The sequence below is a fragment of the Pseudoliparis swirei genome, chromosome 16, assembly GCF_029220125.1.
Source record: "Pseudoliparis swirei isolate HS2019 ecotype Mariana Trench chromosome 16, NWPU_hadal_v1, whole genome shotgun sequence".
Taxonomy (NCBI): Eukaryota; Metazoa; Chordata; class Actinopteri; order Perciformes; family Liparidae; genus Pseudoliparis; species Pseudoliparis swirei.
Window position 1 is genome coordinate 21,307,834 of NC_079403.1, and position 21,214 is coordinate 21,329,047.

The 21,214-nt window shown below is 42.9% G+C and overlaps 1 protein-coding gene across 1 annotated transcript; it reads right to left on the reverse strand.

Moving 5' to 3' along the window:
* Window positions 1–465: 465 nt before the first annotated feature.
* LOC130206401 (pituitary tumor-transforming gene 1 protein-interacting protein) lies at window positions 466–12,341 on the reverse strand. Its single transcript, XM_056434353.1, has 7 exons — window positions 12,163–12,341; window positions 11,879–11,925; window positions 11,028–11,136; window positions 9,583–9,691; window positions 7,808–7,873; window positions 2,871–2,917; window positions 466–891 (listed from the first exon to the last, which is right to left on the reverse strand). The coding sequence occupies exons 1-7, from the start codon at window positions 12,257–12,259 to the stop codon at window positions 842–844; spliced, it is 525 nt and encodes a 174-aa protein (XP_056290328.1). The 5' UTR covers window positions 12,260–12,341; the 3' UTR covers window positions 466–841.
* Window positions 12,342–21,214: the final 8,873 nt, after the last annotated feature.

Genomic DNA, 21,214 nt, shown 5'->3' on the forward strand with positions numbered 1-21,214 from the left:
CTGCAGCCCACTGCTCCTTAAGAACTACGATGGGTTAAATCCAGTTCATATAACTATATGTAATTTGTCAATAAAAGTATTTCTTTCCGCTCTGCTTCCCGTGACTCGCAGCATTCTTATTCACATGCTGGAACTTTTTTGGCTGCAACTGCATCATTCCAACGGCACGATTCATCTAGAAGTGCAGTTATGGTGGAATCTTTCAATAATGCTGCGTTTTCATATTCAGTTCCATACAGCCGGGAACACCTCGGCATGCAGGGGCCTCCTTCCTCATGATGCAGAGAGAGATACTCGGCTTCTTTTTTTAAATGGAGCTCATTTAAATATTCACACTCTGCACCAAAAACACATTTTATGGTCAGATGATGTGCGTGGAGAATAATCAACTAGGATCGGGATATTCCATATGCAGGTCCTTCCTCACACTTCCTCATCCCTTAGAAATGAAAGAAGGGAAAGCCGCATTGTTAAAGAATTTATTTTTGCCACTTCACATCTGCGGTACAATTACTTCGGATTTCATAAAATCAATTCTGTATATATACAAAGTGCAAAGACGGATATTAAACTACTGATTTTTTTTTTTAAAGAAACGCAGGAGGAGGACATTTCAGAAGACAAAAAAAGAACCCTGCGGGAAGGTTTGAAACAAATCCATCCAAAGCAACATCGCTGCATCCTCAGCCCCCCCACCCCTACAAACACACACACCCACACACCAGCAGGTTTGCTATCGTTTGCTCAAAGAGCGAGTCGGTGATTTGGGTTCCGAGTCTCGTCGCTGTGACGACGGCCCTCGGCGGTGAAGGTCGGCGGACTCGGTCCAGAGCGAGCCGCTCTACTCGTTCTCAAACTTGTTGAACGGGTGTTCCGGGTCTGGCATCAGACCTGCGGAGAGAGAGAGGAAACACACAAGTTCACGGCAGGAGATGGAGGGGGGGGGAGGGGGGATGTGCAGTGTGCTTGGCCGAAACGGTTGATTTAAGCCGATCCAAAATCCGTTCCTCCATTGGCCTCCGGAGATCTACTTTTTTCTCTCAAAATCACTCGAACACATTGAGGGGCCGAGAAGCAAGATCGAAACACACACACACACACAACTAATAGCAAAACAACAACAAAACAAAAGTGAAAGCAGCCGTGCGTGATTCACATAACGCTCCCACCGCCGTGTGTAATGCATGCATTTATGCTTTTCCTTCATTTGAATACATAATTCATTAAGTATTAATCTCTCCGGTTTGGCCAGGGTGATAATGACATTTATTTTTTGATCAATATTGAGAGCAACAATTAGTGATGTCAGAGCACTGCTCTCCATTCCATGCTCACATACAGAATCTCTGCATTAAAAATTAGATGGTGCGTCTCCCAGAATTTAAATCTAAATACTCTAGATAAATCAAAAGAAGAGTAAAAACAAGCGTCTTCTAGTTTTCTCAAACATGCATTCCTTCTCTGCTCTAGAACAGACGTGCATTCCTTCACCCCTTCCCCTCTGCCGCAGCACGGCTCCCCAAAAGTGAAGCCCAAACATCTGGATCGCCCCCTGGTGGCCGGCTGGGAATACAGCAGGCGCTCGATTCGAGACGCAGCAGAGTTCCTACTTTTTTTTTCTTCTTCTTTTTTTCATTTTTTTTTTTCAATAGCACCGAGGCGATCGTGGACATTTGAAAATCGAAACACATGTCGGAAGAGTCGAGTCCGCGTGGGGCTTCGTACGATTTATTTTACAGTCCGGGATGTGGAAACTGCAAACCTGAAGACCGTGACATGTTCAACCACTTCTCGGTGGTTCCATCGAGACTTGGGAATAGTTTGGCATTCCACTCAGTGATCCTCAACCACGACGGAGAGGCGGCCTAAAGGGATCCTGGACGGTGTTCTCCAGAACGAAAGAGGAGAGCGGCCTGTAACCCCCCGTGGAGGGAAGCTAATGAGAGCAGGAGGCCTGAGGACACACCGGCATCCATCACTGTCATGTTGTCCACACTAAATCACACCACCCCACCACCCCCTCCTCTCTTCCTCCTTCTGTTTCATGGATCATGGAGGTCTGGATCGTGGTCCATGCCTACTACCAACTATTCATACACTCTGTCATACTCATTGAATGTGTTGTAACTCTGTAATGATTCATTCTGGTCACATGACATCTATTGCTTCTGTCCATCCTGGAGAGGGATCCTCCTCTGTTGCTCTCCTGAAGGTGTCTTCCCCTTTTTCCCCCGTGTGAAACTTTTTTCTTCTATTTCTTGGGAGTTTTTCCTGATGAGATGTGAGGTCAAAGGTCAGGGATGTCGTATGTGTACAGATTGTAAAGCCCTCTGAGGCAAATATGTAATGTATGATATTGGGCTATATGAAATAATGTGAATTTAATTTAATTAACACACACAACAATAATGAATAGGCTCTCCACTGACGGTTATTTAACATCATTAATATGCCGTCTAGTGCGATATCAAACATTGCCATATTTCTCATCACCTATTTTCAACTGCGAATAATGCAGTTGTGTGTCAACATCTGTCTGATCTCATAAGATGCATTTTTTTCACTTCGCTCCCATTTCTAATGAACTACATTTTTACAGAAACTCACCGGACCTGAACCAACATGGGGGGGGGGGGGGGGGGGGGCGTATTCTGCCGACGGACCTCGTAGCCTATGGGTGTCCTCCATCACCTTGCTTTTGAGGGCAGGAGGCGCCTCCTTGTCAATAACGCATCGCTGGCACGGAGTGTGGAAATTGAAGTCGACGACAAAACTCCCGGGACATGCATCCGAAGTCGAGGCGGACATTAACGGAACGGAGAGGTCCGGTTCGCCCGTCACGGGGACGGTAAACGTGGATCCGTACGTACCGTACTTTTTGCGGATGTGTTCGTGTCTCACGATCCTCTCCTCGTTCCTGTGAAGAAACAAAAAGGGAGGATTTTAGTCATTTTTTAGTCAGTCTGAGGGGGAAAACTTATATACAGTGACCGACCCAGGGAGGGAGGGGGGGGGGGGGGGGGGGGACAGCACTGCTTCAGGGTTAGGGTTAGACTCAGTTTCCATTTTAGGAGACAGGATGTTGAAAATGTAGAGAAATGATCATGAGAACCGTCGATATGATGATTAAACATAACTTGTTGACTGTTTGTGTATTTACTGCAACAGTTAACAAGGAGAGTTCACAGTGACGACGTGAGGTCAGAGGAGTTAGCACCGAGACGCAAGACGGTATCGGACAGTTAGCAAAAACCCTTGAAGTATAAACCCTCCAGGCCCAACCTCTGTTACCACACGCACGCAAAACCGTATCAAACTGTCCTCCGGGTTGTGTTTTGTGTGATACTTTCCTTTCGTAAAACGCCCTTATTGCTAAAGTAGCGTAACAAAAATACCGGGTAACGGGATCCTCCGCGACACTGATATATTGTCTTATCTACGCTCTTGCGGCGGCATTGATGACATATCTGCGTTGCGTGTGGACGACGGCATCGAGACACCTAGTGTGAAGTCGTGTTTTCACTCGGACTCGACCGTCTCCGCACAAAGAGCCGCGGTAAATCCGTCAGTGTTTTACTGCCAGGCAGTTTATCTTTGAGCGATCCGGGTGGCGGCGCTCCGCCTGCCATCTGCACCCTCGTTTTATTGATGGAGTCGGGGTCGGTGTTTTATGAGATCCTTTTCGAGAGAGATCTTGCTAAAGGGGGGGTTGGTTTTCATTGGACCAGCTTCCCAACAGTAGTCCAGACATTAAGTTATTAGGACTATTACAACTTGCCAGGTTGAAGACCTCAGAGCATTTCCTCCCTCATAGATGAATATGATGGGGGTCGTGCGTTCGCTATAGCAGGTCAAACAAATCGTGATCGCCGGATGACATCATCCTGCATAACAATGTGTTCAGTCCACTGGGACTCTGGATCCACCTCCTTCTGTGTTTCATGGATCATGGAGGTCTGGATCATGGTCCATGCCTAGGGATGGTAATCGAGAACCGGTTCTGTTTTAGAACCGGTTCCCAGTGAACCGATTGTTTGGGATCGTCAGCCAAATTATTTCACGGTTCTGCTAACGGTCCTCTGTGGCGTTGCGCATGCGCAAACTTTTTTAGTTTCTTCTTCAGACTGCAGCAAACATGGCAACTAGGCAGAGGCGTTCTAAAGTTTGGCTCTATTTCACACGACAAAAAGTAATGAATCGGAACGCGTCTCTGATATTGTTCAGGGGGCCGGGCCAAATGTGGAGGCGGGCCTGAGAGATCGCGTATCCTCCCGGAGAAAGCAGACATGCTTATTTTTCTGCACAAGAATTGTTGATGATCCATACAATTGATGGTTGCACACTTGGTATTTGCCACTGCTAGTTTCATTTTTGGCAGCTCAGTTCATATACCCTTTAAAAAAAGGAAGGAGCACTGTAATTTCTAGGAACATGTTTAAATTAAACAGAATACATTTTATTTAAGTTATGTAAGTTTTATTTTAAGTTCATGAGGAATATGTATAAATGTTTTTGGTTATTTAAAAAAATGTAAATGTGTATGTATACATACTGTATATGGTGTGTGCAGCATTATTGAACATTATATAAAAGAAAATTAATGTAAATAAACCCGTTTGTGCTCTTTTTTCACCCCTTGCCCAATAAGAATCGATAAAAGAATCGAAAAGGAATCGAATCGATAAGCAGGAATCGATAAGGCATCGGAATCGTTAAAATCTTATAAATTCTCATCCCTATCCATGCCTACTACCAACTATTCATACACTTTGTCATCCTCATTACCTTCGCATTGAAAATGCGGAAGGTTATGTTTTGATCGCCATGTATTTATTTATTTATTTGTATGCGTGTTACTCGCATAACTCAAAAAGTATTAAACCGAATCGCATGAAATTTGGTGGGATGATTGGTTATTATCCGGGGACCATTTGATTACATTTTGGGATCGATCGGGTCAAAGGTCAAGGTAATGAAAAGGTCAACATCTTCTTTTTACCATAGCGCGGTCAATTTGTTTCCAATTGGCATGCAACTAATGCCAAAATGTGGCTGCGGCGAAGGTATGCGCTCTACCGAGTGCCCGTTCTAGTTGAATGTGTTATTACTCTGTAATGATTCCTTCTGGTCACATGACATCTGTCCATCCTGGAGAGGGATCCTCCTCTGTTGCTCTCCTGAAAGTTTCTTCCCTTTTTTCCCCCCATGAAAGGTTTTTTTTCTATTTCCTTTGGAGTTTTTCCTGAACCAATGTGAGGTCAAAGGTCAGGGACGTCATATGTGTACAGATTGAAAAGCCCACATTTGTAATATGTGATATTGGGCTGACACAATCAGCTGAATGGAGTTGAATGAGGCTTTGGGTCTGGGATGCACGTGAACGTTTACAGTTAGAGTCAAGACAACGGTGCCCGGAAGATTTCCAAAAGACAGGCCTGTGTCCCGGCCAAACGGCCACTAATGAAAATATGCTGCGTCTTGGCTTCAAAAGGGCTTCGCTCGCTTGACAAGAGCAAGCATTTAACAACAATACCACAGAAAAAAGATCCAATTATGTGGTTGTTTATGGCCGTGTCAGCTTTAAAGAGCGGGAATATCACTTAGCATTCAAAGCGCTGGAGGGCCGATTACATTACGATACATTGAGCCGACGCTTTCACCCAAAGCGAATTACGCGAGGGCCGATTCGGGGTTAAGTGTCTTGCTCAAGGACACGTCGGCTAGGGGCTAGCGGAGCTGTGGGCATCGAACCAGCTGCTCCTCTGAAAGACATACCTGCTAACCAGTCACCTGTTAACCTGTGGGCTGATCCCCCCCCCCCTAGACCGGGCTTAAATCTATGAGGATGAGGGTTCCATGCTGTGAGCCAGGCAGCAAGAGACACGAGTCCTTCCTCACGATGTCCCGTTCACCGCCTCCATGTAGGTCACTACGCTAACTCCGACTTGGGAGATTTGATCAAGCTCACTGCAGGAAACCCAGTAGAGTCTCTGTGGGCACGTGAGAGGAGAGCTCGGGGGGGGGGGGGGGGGGGGGTGGATGCAACACACACACACACAGAGAGAGGAGACGCGGGGATGTTCCCAGCTCTGCAAGCCGATGATGAGGAAATCGCAGTTGCAGGCTCCTCCCCCCCCCCCCCCCACTCTCACCGGCCCGGGCCGTCCTCGGAGGATGAATGCCGAGTGACGACCCGGGAAGACGAGGATGAAACATCGACGCGGTTTTGCCGGAAGCGGAAGGCTACTTGGCCCACACGACTGGTTCTTTGACGGCGGATGGCGCTCCCACAGGATGTGCCCCCCCCCCCCGCTCTATTTGTGACCACAGCTGCTCAGCCTCGGCAATCCTATCGGGATTTTGGGATCCGAGCGCCGGAACGCGGGGCTCCTCCTCTGGGACATGGACTTCACACACACACACACCAGTTGCTTGTATCCCATCCCAACACACACACACACACACACACACACACACACAACGGGCTCTTTTGTTGGGGACGATGAACTCTTCGGGAGACAGAGGGAAAACCCCCCCCCCCCCCACACAATGTGTTGAAAGAACAGGATTAGGATAGGAGAGCCATTCAACCCGATACCATGAGACAGATAGTTTGATTCTATTTGTATCGTATGAATAAACGCGTACGAGCACGATTTGCAGATTTAGGTTTATTTTGGACTCATCATAGAACTTTTCATTTGAAAATGACTCGCAGAAGAGGAAGAGAGAGTTGAAACAAAAGGCCTCCGAGAGCAGCTAAAACAAAGACAAGTTCCACTCCACAAAAATCAATCAATAATCAATTGGTTGTTTGGTGGAAGCAAAGTCCTAAAAAAAGCCCCAAAAAATCAATAAAGACTCAGGAAAGACTCGCTTTTTTTTCACGATTTGTCTAATGTAATGAATAACATTTTGTGTTTCTTTAGACGTGATTCAGCTATTATTCACCATTCTGTATTCTGAATAACGTCCTGCTAATAGCGTGATATTAATCACAAAGTCATATCTACCCGCCCAAGGCTTACATCGCGGAGTTAAGAAAATAACATCGGTTTGTTTATGTGTGAAATTATCGAAATACAAGAAATAAATATCAACATCTCTCTATTCTCTGCATTAATATATATAATTATTATATTTGTTCCCATTGAATGGCATATATTTGACACTGAACTAATCATCTTTAACTCAGTGTTATTGTCCAAATGAGCATAAAATATCACTAACAATGAATATCCGGCCCCCCCCCCCCCCCAAAAATGCTCCGCAAACAAAACCTGACTCACTGCTCCCCTTGGGGCTTAGCCCCCCCTCCCCTTTCTTTGAATCCTACAAAAGCCCCTGTGTGGCTATCACTCGGCTAGGGGAAAGTTTGAATCGGTTATTTAACCTTCCTGTTACCTTTGGGGTCAATTTGAACCCATTCAATGTTTAACATCTCTAAAAAATGATGACATAAAAAATGTTTGTTCATATTTCATGACTTTTCCTAATTTATTGAGGACAACTGGGTAAACAATTCACATGATGATATGTCTTCAATGTCCTGTACACTTTGACCCCAGGCTGTTTTTCACTGTTTAAAACATAAGAAATATCAACTTTTAAATTCTATTTAGGTCGTCAACAAACAAACATAAAGTACCTCACACTTAAACTTGGGAAACAATATTAATTCTAATAATTTTCTCTCGGTTTTTTAAGATGTAAGTAAATGTGAAGGCAACATGAGGGTTGAAAACAACCCGGTTGTGCTCATGGCTCGCCAGCGACAGCTTGGAGCGCTCTCGACTCGAGTCCTTACCACTCGTCGGCGCGCTGTCGGAACTCCTCTCTCCTCTTGACCAGCTCCTCCTCATCTTGTTCGGGCCTGACGACAGAAACACACAGACGGACTTTCACAATCACAGAACCGGAGAACAACAACCAACACGAATCACATTCCCTTCTTTCCACAAAGCTCAACGAGGAACAGCGAGGAACAGCGAATCGCGTTCTCTGAAGCACGCTTTGAGTTTCCATTCATACTTTTGCCTGCGGCCCTGAGAGGCGAAGCAGAAGAAACTGATAAGTGGGGAGCTTTCTGCGGTGGGAACGAATGTGATAATATAATTATTACCTCATCTAAACGGAGGTGGAGCAATCAGGAGGCGAGAAAACTAACGTACGGGGTCCATCTGAATGGACGCTTGGTGTGTGTGTGTGTGTCAGGCCTTTAACTCAGATGACAGACGGCTACGGGACTCCGACACCCACGGGGCTGTCGGCGCATGTCGGGCCGGCCTGCAGCGGACTGACTGACGTGACAGTTTCATTTCGCTCTCCGCACGCGGTCGTCTCGCCAAGGACGCTAAAACCACGAGCAGACAAGAGCGACAGTGTGGAGAGTGACTTTACCCCCCCCCCCCCCACACACACACACAGATTCATGGGGGGTGGGGGGGGGGGGGGGAGGTGGGCGGCACAGTTTTTGGCCCCAAAGCAATTAAGACTTGCCTTCACTTAATTATAATAGGTCTACAGAGGACTAGAACTCCTTATCAGCATTTCAATCCATCACTTTGTCTCACATGACCTGAAGAAGCCGCGTTGTGTCTCCACATTATTGTTTTTTTCCCACCTGCTCAACATTTGTGTTTTTTTCTAAATTATTTTCCCCAGACACTTTTTTTTTTTGTGGTGGTGGATTTAAAGCACGTTTAAATGTAAATGGCCTGCTACAGACACACCCAAATTAAGACATCATAGAGGATCTGTCTTCTTTGATTAGCTTGTACGATTCCTTGTGTGTGAAAACATGCAGTCCATTAACTTGGACAGAGAAAGAATAAGGAGGCACACATCGGGGGTTTTTCCAGTCCTGACGGCAACACCGGGGCTCATCGATCGGATACCAGTGTGTATCGATACGCCACACGCCCCACTGTGTGGGAGGAACTGGGATCAAGCTTTTATATGTGGAAGGAAACAGCAGGCTTGACATCAAAGTTGCTTTCCTAATATAATATATATAAATGTAACAAATAAATATAACTGAATTAATAACAGCAGCAACTTTTAAAAAAGGAAAATAAAAGAAAATCCCAGATTAAATACATTCGAGAGGAAGCCGAGATGTCTCAAATACTTTATACACTAATACAGGATTATCTTTTTTTTTTTATTGATCATATACATATATATACATTCATATATATATAAATACATATATATATAATATATATATATAAATACATATATATATTATATATAAATACATATATATATAATACATATATAAAAATACATATATATGAATACATATATAAAAATACATATATATAAATACATATATTTATATATATATATATAATATATACATGTATATATAAATACATATATATATAATATATATAAATACATATATATATTATATATACATTCATATATATATATATGGATATATAAATACATAAATGTATATATAAATATATTTAAATACATATATATATATATGCATATATATACATACATACATATATATATATATATATAAGTTACAGTTACACTGACTGCCACTGTCTTGTGGTTCCACGTTACCTTGAGCGCTTCTTGGAGTGGTAGCAGCAGCAGCAGCAACAGACGATGATGGCGATGAAGATGGCTCCGGCCAGGAAGCCGAAGGTAATGAGCAGGTTTTTAAAGTTCACTGGATCACACAAGGACACACTTGGTTAATATACTCAGTCTGGACTTCATTTTGAAGGAAAGCAGACACTCTTAGCTCCCTTTCCTCTGAGGGGGCCAGGACAAGCTGCAACCTGTGGGGCAGTGCTGCCCCCTGCTGGCGTGAGGGCGACACTACAAGTCACCAGGCAACATTCTCAACAATCCACTTTAGATTCCGGTGAAAACATGAGACTTGAGACTTTGAGTCAAGGCCAAGGATCCGCGCAGCAGCAGAGGAACTGTTTATCAGTTATGGCCGGTGACGTGTATTCGTGATAAGACACCTGGGCGTGGAGCAGGAATTATGTTTTTACATGAGACCACGAATGCAGCATCGCCCCGATTCTTTCAGGCTTTGCGCTGAACATTCAGAGCAGCTGAACGACAGTGTCTGGGCTCCTTTGAACAACCCGTACAGAGAACACACACTCGGACACGAGTGGATTTGTGTGATTTGGACCTTCATGACTTTTTTTCTCAACTTCCCTAGAACCACAGCAGCTTAGAACACACGCTCACAGTCTGCTATCCTCTCCATTATGTCGAAATAATGCCGACTCTCTTGTGCCTAACGTGTCTTTGGGTAGGGCCACTCTGCAGCGACACAGTTAATTTACGTGGACAAATACAGTGAGCTTTGAGAAAATGCCAAACATATGTTTGAAAATGTTTTATTAATCTCGTTAAACAGACTCCATCTGGACAAATTTACATCCACACAATATTAGGGGGAAGTCCCGGTCCGTCGGCAATGTTTTGGTGTGTGCACCGATGCAATGGTTAACTTCTATACAACCCAAAATCAATCACGGAGTTCCCCGCACGAACGATACAGGGCCGCGAGCCGATCCGGCGTCCTGGAGGAACAGGAAGTGAGAAGAACGCCATAATGTCGGCCGACTTCTCTCACGCTAGCAGGTGCGTCTTTGCAAATTTTTCCCCAGGGTAATTAACGCGCCAATGTTTGTCTAGGAGAACAACCCTGCAGCTATTTAACCAGGGATTCACAGAGCTAGATAATTTCAGAACACACAGGCATGTGGCGTCGCAGTTACTTTACTTCTTAGTTGCATAGAGTTTATTTCTATTGACAGCTTTCTTATTACAGAATATATTCTATATATACACACGGTTTAGATACCGTCGATATAAAACCATGAAACTGAAACAAGTTACAACGGTTCCTTTCTCCAGCGATGTTATGTAACCGTTGTCGTAGTTACACTTCAGGGTGAAACGCCCCTATACATTACCGATAATGGATGGCAGTATTTAAAAATTGGAGACGCACATTTCAATAAGACGGAACTACTCACACCAGCACGCTCCCCAACGGGCCTGGGACAGCGGGCACAATGAGGCCGGCGGCAGCAGCCAGCTCACTGGGTAGTTGGTGCAGTTGTTGGTGGTGAAGCACCACAGACACTGTGAAGACCACACGCCGAGATCAACTCGATATGGAAACCCTCGAGCCGCCACGATTGGTCGATTTTTAAAATCGATTTTTAAAAAATGACGGACATGTCCTGGTTCCAGCTTCTCATTCACGCTTCGTTGGTATTTCGTTTCACGACGTTTTGGTCGGACAAAAATACAAGCCGTTGGAAGATGGCAATCTGGGTTTTGGGACATGTTTAGGGCATCTTTTTTTCCCCACATGATTTAATCAAGAGGGTAATCACAAGATGAATGCAGAATGAAAATTATGGCAGCCCTAATTTAATTCAACACTGTTGTGTGTTCACCGCTAGATCAACATGAAGATCACGTCCTCAACTTAACACGTAAAAAGCTGTCGCACCAAACTCCAAAGAACAAATTGGGCGAATTTACCAAATGGAATATGTGGTGAACTGGAAGTATACAAAATAAAATAAGCAGTATTATCAAGGCAAACAAATAATAATAATTTAAACAAAGACACCTAGATGTGTGGGTGATAGAGGATTTGGTGATAGGACATAAACCACTGCCTCATTGAATTGATAAGACGCTTCATGTGCAAATAAACAATCGACCATAACAGGATGATTTATGACAGCAGTTTGATATGCTCGTGTAAAGTCTGATATATATAATATTTATTATTATTTTATTTAATATATATATATATATTACATTATTATTATTAAACCTGTTTTCCCTAAAGTGCTCTTGTCGACCTTACCCTAACATCTGGAGCACAGTTGTCGCAGTCATGGTAAGCAGAGCAGGCTGAAAAGAGACGAACACAAACACAAAGTTATAGCTTACATGAAACTAATGTGACACAGAGAACAGGCATGATGAGTTAGCAGGTGCCCGTTCAATAGTGACATATTTTAAAAAACACAATGTCGCTGGTTTCTATCGTAGTAAACTGCGTATAACAATGGTGTTACGAGAAGGAATGTCTCCATGGTTGAACTTTTTTTTAAAAAGTTACCACTTCTCTAACACTATTCAACTTACGGGTCGGCGCTGGAGTCGTCTGAAGGCTACACTCCCCCTGGCGAACGAAGCTCACGCACAGCAAGACGGCGCCAACCAACACCGATAAGGGAGACATTGTTGACCCGGGAGAAGAAGCTTCTGAAGCCGCAACTGCGTCTCTGCGGGCGGTGAACACTGCTGTGCGCTCTTCAGCCCGGGGTGCACGCACCGCTGCTGTCACTTCCTGGCGGACGCAGGGTGAGCGCGTTTGGTGAGTCTTGACAGCCCGGGCGGGAGGAGTTTATGCTATGTTGATTTTTTGGGGACAAAAGATACAAACAACCGGCCACATCGTTTCAAAGGCGTTCAAAAAAGCTGCTAAAAGTTGAATTATACAACTTTCGTTTACTCATTTGGATTTTTTTTATTTTTATTTATTGAAAAATTAAAAAATCCTAATACCTGTGGTGGAAATAAATGTTAAGTTCCGTTACCTTGTGAGAAATAAAATGTACTTTAAGCGTGGTTGTCTTATAACACTCTATTACAGGAACAAGCTGACTAGGGTTAGTGCGTTTGGTGAGTCTTGACAGTTCGGGTGGGGAGGAGTTTGTGCTATGTTTACCTTCGCAAAAAAATGAAGGTAATGTTTTGATCGCAGTGTATTTGTATGCGTGCGTGCGTGTTATTCGCATTAGTCAAAAAGTATTAAACCAAATCGCATGACATTTGGTGGGATGATTAGTTATTATCCGGGGACCATTTGATTACATTTTGGGATCGATCGGGTCAAAGGTCAAGGTCATGAAAACGGTCAACATCTTCTTGAATCGCATGACATTTGGTGGGATGATTGGTTATTATCAGGGGACCATTTGTTTAGATTGTGGGATCGATCGGGTCAAAGGTCATGAAAAGGTCAAAATCTTCTTTTTTACCATTTATATCCAATTAGCATGCAACTAATGCCAAAATGTTCATAATTCAATGCCCAATCTTGTGATATGCGAAGGTATGCGCTCTACCGAGTGCCCGTTCTAGTTTTGGTTTGTTTTTACAAAAAATACCGGCCAAGGAACCGACCACATTGTTTCAAATATGTTAAAAAAGAAGCTAGAAAGTGGAACAATACAACTTTTGTTAACTCATTATATATATATTTTTTAATCCTTGCGCCAAAACGTGTTTTCTGATCCATCTGTTTCATTAAATATTATTTTGAACCACATTGTGTGACGATGATACCTCAATGTGACTACTGTACAATACGTTAGTAAATCCCCTTTACACCCTCGTGTTTTTCTGGAGTCATTCTGAACCCAAACTAAATCTTTGGCCATTAAAATGTATTCATCAAATGGTCTGAAAATAATGGGGCTTGTTTGACACTATGGTCTTCATGATTATACAAAATTTAAAATAATTCAAATGAATTATGGGTGATTTATTTAATTTAACAACGTCTGTTGTCCTTTGGAGTTTTTCCTGATCTGATGTGAGTTCCTGGGCCAAGGGTGTCTTATGTGTACAGATTGTGAAGCCCTTTTCTTAGGCACATTTGTAATTTGTGGTATCGGGCTATATAAAATAAACTGAATTAAATCGAATTGGGGTTAAAACGACCCCGCAGCACAAAGTGGTGCAATGGGGCACCGAGTCACACCAAATGTGTGGGGTCAAGAAATGGTTACAACAAACAAACAAACAAAAACAGGTCTTTTCTCACAGGTGTGGGGCATTTCACATTTGAAAGAGAGACAAGCGGCACAATGAGGCAGAAGAGTGTGTGAGCTCATTTTGAATTATGTTGTGGAAAAAAATAACCAGGAGGACAATACTGAACATCATGAGGAAGAATCAACTGATGAGGAGGATTCAGGGTCCGAAGAAAAATCCTGATGAGGTGATAGATCTAACATCCAGACCACATGCAACTTCTTCTTCTTCTGAAGAAGAAGACCCCACATCACCCATTCCAGAAATGGGAGAAGAGTATGAAGTGAAGGAACATGAAGAACATGAGGAAGAATCTGAAACTCAAATGGAAGAAGTGACCGAAGTGGAGGAACTGCACTTGTGATGATGGAAGAGTAAGAATCAACTGATGAGGTCAAATCTGAGGAAGAGGACCCAGCTGCGATTGAAGAATATTTCCAGTCAAAGGATGACACATTGATCTGGTCTCCCATCGCTCCCAGTGACGGACGCCGCATGTTGACAGCATATTCGCAAAGCTTCACAAACAGTTCAAAATAATTAACGTTGTCCTGGCGTGTGCATGTTTGATGAATGTGTACTTGCTATGATAATGCATTTCTACGATGATAAATGAAGGACATTGTTGTTTTTTTAACCTTGTGGTCCATCAGACGGGACATTTATTTATGAGAGAAAAATACATTTTCATCTTTCTGAGCACGAGGAGTTCTTTCTGCGGTGGCGTCAGCATACCAGATCACTCCATTGGACTTTTAAATGCAGACTGAAATGAAAAGCTTCCTGCAACCTCGTGTGATCAGTAGATGGCGGTGTACTGTCACGCATAAGCTCCGACTCTCTGCTCAAGGGGGGGCGACAAGAATCCATGTGATGATGACGACATCTGTCTGCTGATTGGCTGTTTGACAGCTTGTGTGTTCTCTACCGCTTAATATAAAGGATGCATGCATTTGATTCACTTTTCATCGTGTCCATGCACTGGCGGGGCTGAAATATGGAGCCGATTTAAAAAAAACGATCTGAAACCTGAGAGTTCAACACGCTTTTAACACGTTTGTTTGTCTTCCATCTTCATCACCGCCTGTCCCCAAAAAGGTAGTTTGGAGGACGCAGGGAGAGGAAGGGAAGACATTAAAGGAGAAGAGATCGACATTTCAACGTAACAGTCTGTGTCGAGGTATCAAGGCTCAGCTCAATATTCAGTCACACAGAGCCGTTTGTATCTCCTTTTGGCCCAAATCCAGATGATAGAGATCTAAAACGGTCCGAGACACAGAAGTGAGTAAAGTGAAGTGCTTAAAAGGAAATGAAATGTCCTAACATTGTCCAGTTAACATAAACTGGCATGCCAATAGCAACTGTGGAAATCTCAGCGGTTATATAAAAAGTGAACAAACAGGCAATTGCCTTGGCCAGACAGTTTTAGTGTTGGATTTTATAGCTACTCTGAGGCTGTAAATCGCCCCTACGCTATACTCGTCATGGATTTAGTCTCATTTGTAAATGGCTCACTTCCAGTTAGACCCCCCCCCTCCAAAAAAAAACACCCATCACACCTCCTCCAGCTCTAAAACCCAAGGCCCAAAATGTTTTTTCAGAATCAATTTGTTTAAAAAATGAGTATATTGTTTATAGCCACATTTAGTCTAGAAGGTTGGTCCAGACTGGAATCAGACCTCACAACCATCGGGGTTACTTTTTTTAAAGTGGATTGTCCTGACAGCAGTTTCATGGATTGCTGTAAAAAACACCTGAAAAACAGTATCATTGATTATTAACATTAATAAATAAGAATGAAACAATAAAATAATAAAGATTATTAAAAGTAGTACTATTGCATTCAACTCGATTTAATGGATAATTAAACACATGCACTAAACTAAAGGACTCTCCATGTGCCGTAGTTCACATGAGGGCGCTGCAGAGCCAGAAGTTAGCGTCACACAGAGCCAACAGGATTTTTTAAATTTGATTTTATTTTGGATTATTGCAGAACATGAGCAAACAACCATTTATGATATTCAAAAAGTGTTCTGCAAGATAATCTTCTCAAGTGAACACCACGTCTGGTGGGTTTTGAAGCATGACTGCAATCAGCATGACTTCACATCGCCACGTTCGGTCGCGGGAAGAAAAACAAAACAAACAAAAAACTCTTCACTTTGTGTTCACCGCGCCTTTATTCAGGCATGAAACCAGAAAACCCATATAAAAAACCTGCTGACTGTAACACAAAAGACCCGGACTCCGGGACCCGGGTTTTAGGACTCTTATTGTGACGGACTCGGCTCTCTCTGGGGCTAAATTTTGGATGAATTGAGAGCTCTCCATTGCACATTATTAAATCTGCTTCCTCCTTGGAGTCTTTGTGACTTCACGTCTCATCGGGTCCATTGGACCTGGCTGGGTCTGATGTCATGGTCCTGCTGATGCCCCACCCCTCCTCTCGACCTCCATCTGTCTCATGGATCATGGAGGTCTGGATCGTGGTCCATGCCTACTACCAACTATTCATACACTTTGTCATACTCATGAAATGTGTTGTATTGATTCATTTTGGTCACATGACATCTATTGCCTCTGTCCGTCCTGGAGAGGGATCCTCCTCTGTTGCGCTCAAGGTAGTTTTTCCTGATCCGATGTGAGGTCAAAGGTCAGGGATGTCGTATGTGGGTTATTTGGGAGTTTTTCCTGGTCCGATGTGAGGTTTTGGGGCAGGGATGTCTATGTGTACAGATTGTAAAGTACTCCGAGACAAATTTGTAATTTGTGAAATTGGGCTATACAAATAAACTGAATTGAATTGAATGTGTAGATTGTAAAGCCCTCTGAGGAGAATTTGTAATTTATGATATTGGGCTATTTCAAATAAACTGAATTGAATTGGGGCCACCTCCACCCCGTGGGCCCCACTGCAACCAGACCGCCTGCAATGTCCTCAGTCGAGCCCCTGCAAATGTAACAGGATGTCGTTTGACAGCCTTTTCGGGTCCATCTCTACACAGTGGATTAAATTGAGGGATAACGTTACCCGATGTAGTGTCTCACATTTCCTTCATCTTGGCATCTTCATCATAACTTTTGTGTTGAAGCTGTAAGGATATTCTGAAACTGGGCACTTCGCAAATGATGGAAAACAGGCTTCCGGATGCGCGTGAATTATGTTATCAACGTTTAATGGCAGGAAGTGTAAAACAAACATTCAAGGCCTCACGATCGTGGTCTTAATCGGTCCCGGCTCCTCATGTCTTCGGGGTCCCGTCGGAAGAGAACGCTATCTCTAATCCACAAAGTTTTAGACTCAATCAGCCAATCCTCGCTCTCAAAGGTGAGTCCAGCCTTTAACACCTCGTGATTGGTTCAAAGTCCCGCTAGAACAATGGAGGGGTCGAATGTCACTGAACCCCGGGTCAAAACGTCACTTCCGGTCAAGTATTTTCACAATAAAAGTCCCGTCTATTATTGTAAGTCACTTCACGGATTTCAACCGGCTTCGTCAATCTATAATACTAACATACAGTCACTCTCATGCAACATACATTAATTATTGCCATTTACATTTGCATAGAGTAAACATTACCCCTATGCTTCATAATACATTAACAATATCAATATTCCCCCTAATATTTCCCATTATAATATCTTTCTATATGTATTAATTTAAAGCATAAGACCTCTGCACATGTTATCAAAATAAACTATTACAACCTAACAAAGCGACATGTTTAAAAAAAAAAGCCCTTTGTCCTCTACCGGGACCGCCTCTGGTTTTTGGTTCTTACCTTTAAAAAAAAAATCTACTTAGACATCGGCCTCCAAAAAGCAATATCTCTCCATGTTTCCACCGCGCTCACTAATCGCTACCTCTCCATCTTGATCGTCGACGGAGGCCGCTCACTTGACCGCGCGCCTCAATTTGATTTTTTAAATGTGCGGCATCAGTCAGCTCTGATGAATTGGGTGAGAAAAGTTCAACTTCAGCAGAGTTGCCGTGGCAGCTTTTCCAACAGCTGAGTCATGTTTTATTGGTCGTAATTGCCCGTTATTGTCGTCTCCTCTGGCCCTTTTTTCTCATTTGGGAGGCTGATCGCTGGGAGATAATGAGGGCTGAAGGGCTGAATGACAGAGCGAGTGTGGGAACGTACAACACGGAGCAGTCTGTCTGGATGATATCATCTTTCCACAGGGGCACAAAAGCCTGTCATTTTAAAGGAGGCGGGTAATTTAGGAAAAGACATTATCTAGAAAACTATCATTTCCCCCAAAGATTAAATACGAGTTATAACTTATAATAGAAAGCTTGCTGTGGTTGCTCTCCCTTAGAAAGACAGATGTATATTGCCGTACACCACAGTGTGTAACCATGCAACGTTAATGACACCTCTTAGCTGTGTCTAAAATCACTCCCTTGTTCACCTCATGGCTGAGCGCTAAATTGAGATATTTGGACACTTAGTCCCACGACTGTCATTTACACATCTCTAAAACGCAACACATTGCATTGTGGGATTGTTAGCAGACAGTAGAGCAGATGCCATGGACATTTTCGCTTCATTGTTTTGAAATGTCCAATTTATTTCATAACATGTACAGTCACAACTCTAAAAATTAATGTGAATATGTACATAGCAGGCTGAAGTAGTGTTGAGCCACGCGGGGAATTATGTGATGCCAGCAGTGTCGAGTATAAATAGTCTGCCTTCTCCACGGGGGGGGGGGGGGGGAAACCTGACCAGTTAAATAAAACTGAAATGACATAAAAACCTAACTATATATAGTATTTAATTAAAGGCTTGGTGTTTTATTCTCATTAAATCCTGATATATATATATATATATATATATATAAAGACTCTGACAAAGAGAATAATATAAATATATATCTATAAAGGCTCTGCGAAATTATGAGAATCATATATATGTATAAATAAAGAATCTGACGAAAAAGTATTATATATATATAAAGCTGACAAAAAAGACAATTTTATATATATATATATAAAGGCTCTGACAAAAAGTTAATCAAATATATTTATATATATAAGCTCTGACAACTTTCTCCCGAGAGCGTTTCCCTACAGTATATACAGTGGGGTATTACTTATGAATACAAGTGTTGATACTCATATATTAGAGTTCTGTTGTCTATACATAGCAATGCTGCTTATTAATATCAGTGTTTCATTTTGTCTATGGATATACATGTAACTATCACTTTAATAAAGTACAGTACAATATGATAAAAAAGGTGTGATTGAAATAAACTATGTTATCAAGAACTCGACTGAGAATAACACCAAACTAATTTTGATACGTCTGGCTGAGTTCATATAAACTGTGTTTCCCTGCATGGCTGACAGATTAAAGAGAAAGTGTAACGTAGCTCCAGTTCATGACTTCATTATGTCACGGAGTTTAAAGTAATCATAAATTTTTTAAAAACATGAATATCAGTATTTATGTATTCAGGACAATTTCAAACCGCTGCAGTTATTAAAACGACCTTCAAACTATGCCGAAGAAGACTGTTAAGCTGGTCCTCATGATGCATATTCTTGCTCATTTTGTACAAATTATCCATCTATTCATGCCGGTTGTTCACAGAGCTACAGTGCAACATGCAATGCCTCTCCTCCACCAGCAGGTGGAGTAAGGGCCCTGCAGAAGGCAACCAGTCTTCAGCAGCCATCAATGAGAAGCAAGAGGGGACTTGAAGCGTCAATTGGTGGCAAATGGGAGTGCATTCTCCTCTTAACATGCTCCTGACTCAGACCAGGCTGTAGTCTGTCGTTGGTGGATCAAAATGATGCTTGTCTTCCTTTAGAAATAGCAAGAGCGTTCTCAGGCCTCATTGGTTGAGCTCAGCACCTGGAACAAAGCCAGCGTTCTTGAAAATATGTCATTTTATTGAAAGTACTCTAATCCCTTTCATAATACCTCTAAACATGAAGCGCCAATGTATTTTTGCTATGGATTATCTTTTTGTGACAAATATGTTGACCCGGTAAATAAAAAGAAGAATACTTGTTCAGTTTTTTAACCCTGTGTTGATTGTTCACTTATCTCTTGTTATACGGCAAATAGGTGAAAACGGTTTCAAATGTTTGATGACTCATTCTGCAGTCTGGGGCATTTCAAAGAAATCCTCCAATCAAATGAGACTGTGGTCCGCTAGCTAGCCACACCCATAAAACAGCTTTCAACCGTTTTGTGGTTTGGTAGTAAATGGCTATAATGCTGTCATTCGCGAAAAACAATGTGGCAGAGGTCAAATTCATTCAAGGGAGACTTTGCCAATTTACACCCGGCTCCGTTTCACTGCAGCACGGGGGGGATCACGCGCAGATGAACTTGTGCTGGATGAAAGGAAACGGTGGCAGAATGACTGGCACAGCTTGTGCTGCTGGCGGGTTGAACTGCCTGAGCTGCAGAGACACAGAACAGGTGGAGGGGGGTGTGGTGGAGTCCTCTCTCTGATGCTCCGTATCGTGCAAAACTCAAGAGCAATCCTCTTTTTATCGGCCCAATCAAACGCCAAGGATCCGATTGAAATCCCTCTGTAAATGTAGGGCGCTCAAAATGTTCCGCTTCGCTGTCAAACACTTCACAGCGCAGAAGCTGAAGACACTCTAACCTGTTGTCTCACTTCAGGGACAGCGTCACCATCTACCAATCTAGAGCAAAAGCGTAACGCAAGAAGGTTCTGTGATAAGACGGAGGAAAAAGAATAAAAACTTGGTATATTTCGATTGAAACTCTGATCTCACACTGAGCTCACTTAGCAGTTCCCCTCCAGATTCTTCAGCGCGACATCCCATTCCCTCACTTTCATGTCTCGCCGTAATTAATTCTCCTCATTACGTCCCTCAATGGGGCGTCTACTGTCTTTTTTTAAAGTCTGTTCAACCAATTTTCAGTGTGGATTTATTCTTTGTCAACAGAAAGTTAATGCGGTTAAAGTCGGTGGCACTTTACAAAGACACACACACACACCAGACAAAGTGTGATGGAAGAAAAACTGGACTATTCTGGATCTAGTTCGGATAGAGGTTAGGCGAGTCCGTACGTTCATGATATATTCTGTCCGTGAGGGACTAGATTATGATCAGCTTCCGCCACACCTTGTAAACCACCAGTCGTCCTGCAGCGCTTTAAGAGAGTTCCCAGATTTTAGTCTCTCAGATCTTGTTTACCAACACAGGAAATAATCAGCCGTCCCTCACCGGAACCTCAGTGAAGCAGTCTGTTTGACCTTCGGGCGCCTACTGCATCGTTATGGGAGGACGTAATGCAAAGGTTTGCATTTCAAGACTAAATACTTCAAGATGAGGGATGGAGACAAGAGAGCAGGACAAAAGAGTCCAACATATGTT

What these genes read in the sequence shown, in the direction of transcription:
- LOC130206401 (XM_056434353.1), bottom strand. Translation starts at nt 12,259, where the DNA reads ATGTCTCCCTTATCGGTGTTGGTTGGCGCCGTCTTGCTGTGCGTGAGC. An exon ending in CCGTTGGGGAGCGTGCTGGT is followed by an intron (nt 9,692 to 11,027) that starts GTGAGTAGTTCC and finishes TGTGTGATCCAG; the next exon opens with TGAACTTTAAAAACCTGCTC. An exon ending in CACTCCAAGAAGCGCTCAAG is followed by an intron (nt 7,874 to 9,582) that starts GTAACGTGGAAC and finishes TTCTGTCGTCAG; the next exon opens with GCCCGAACAAGATGAGGAGG.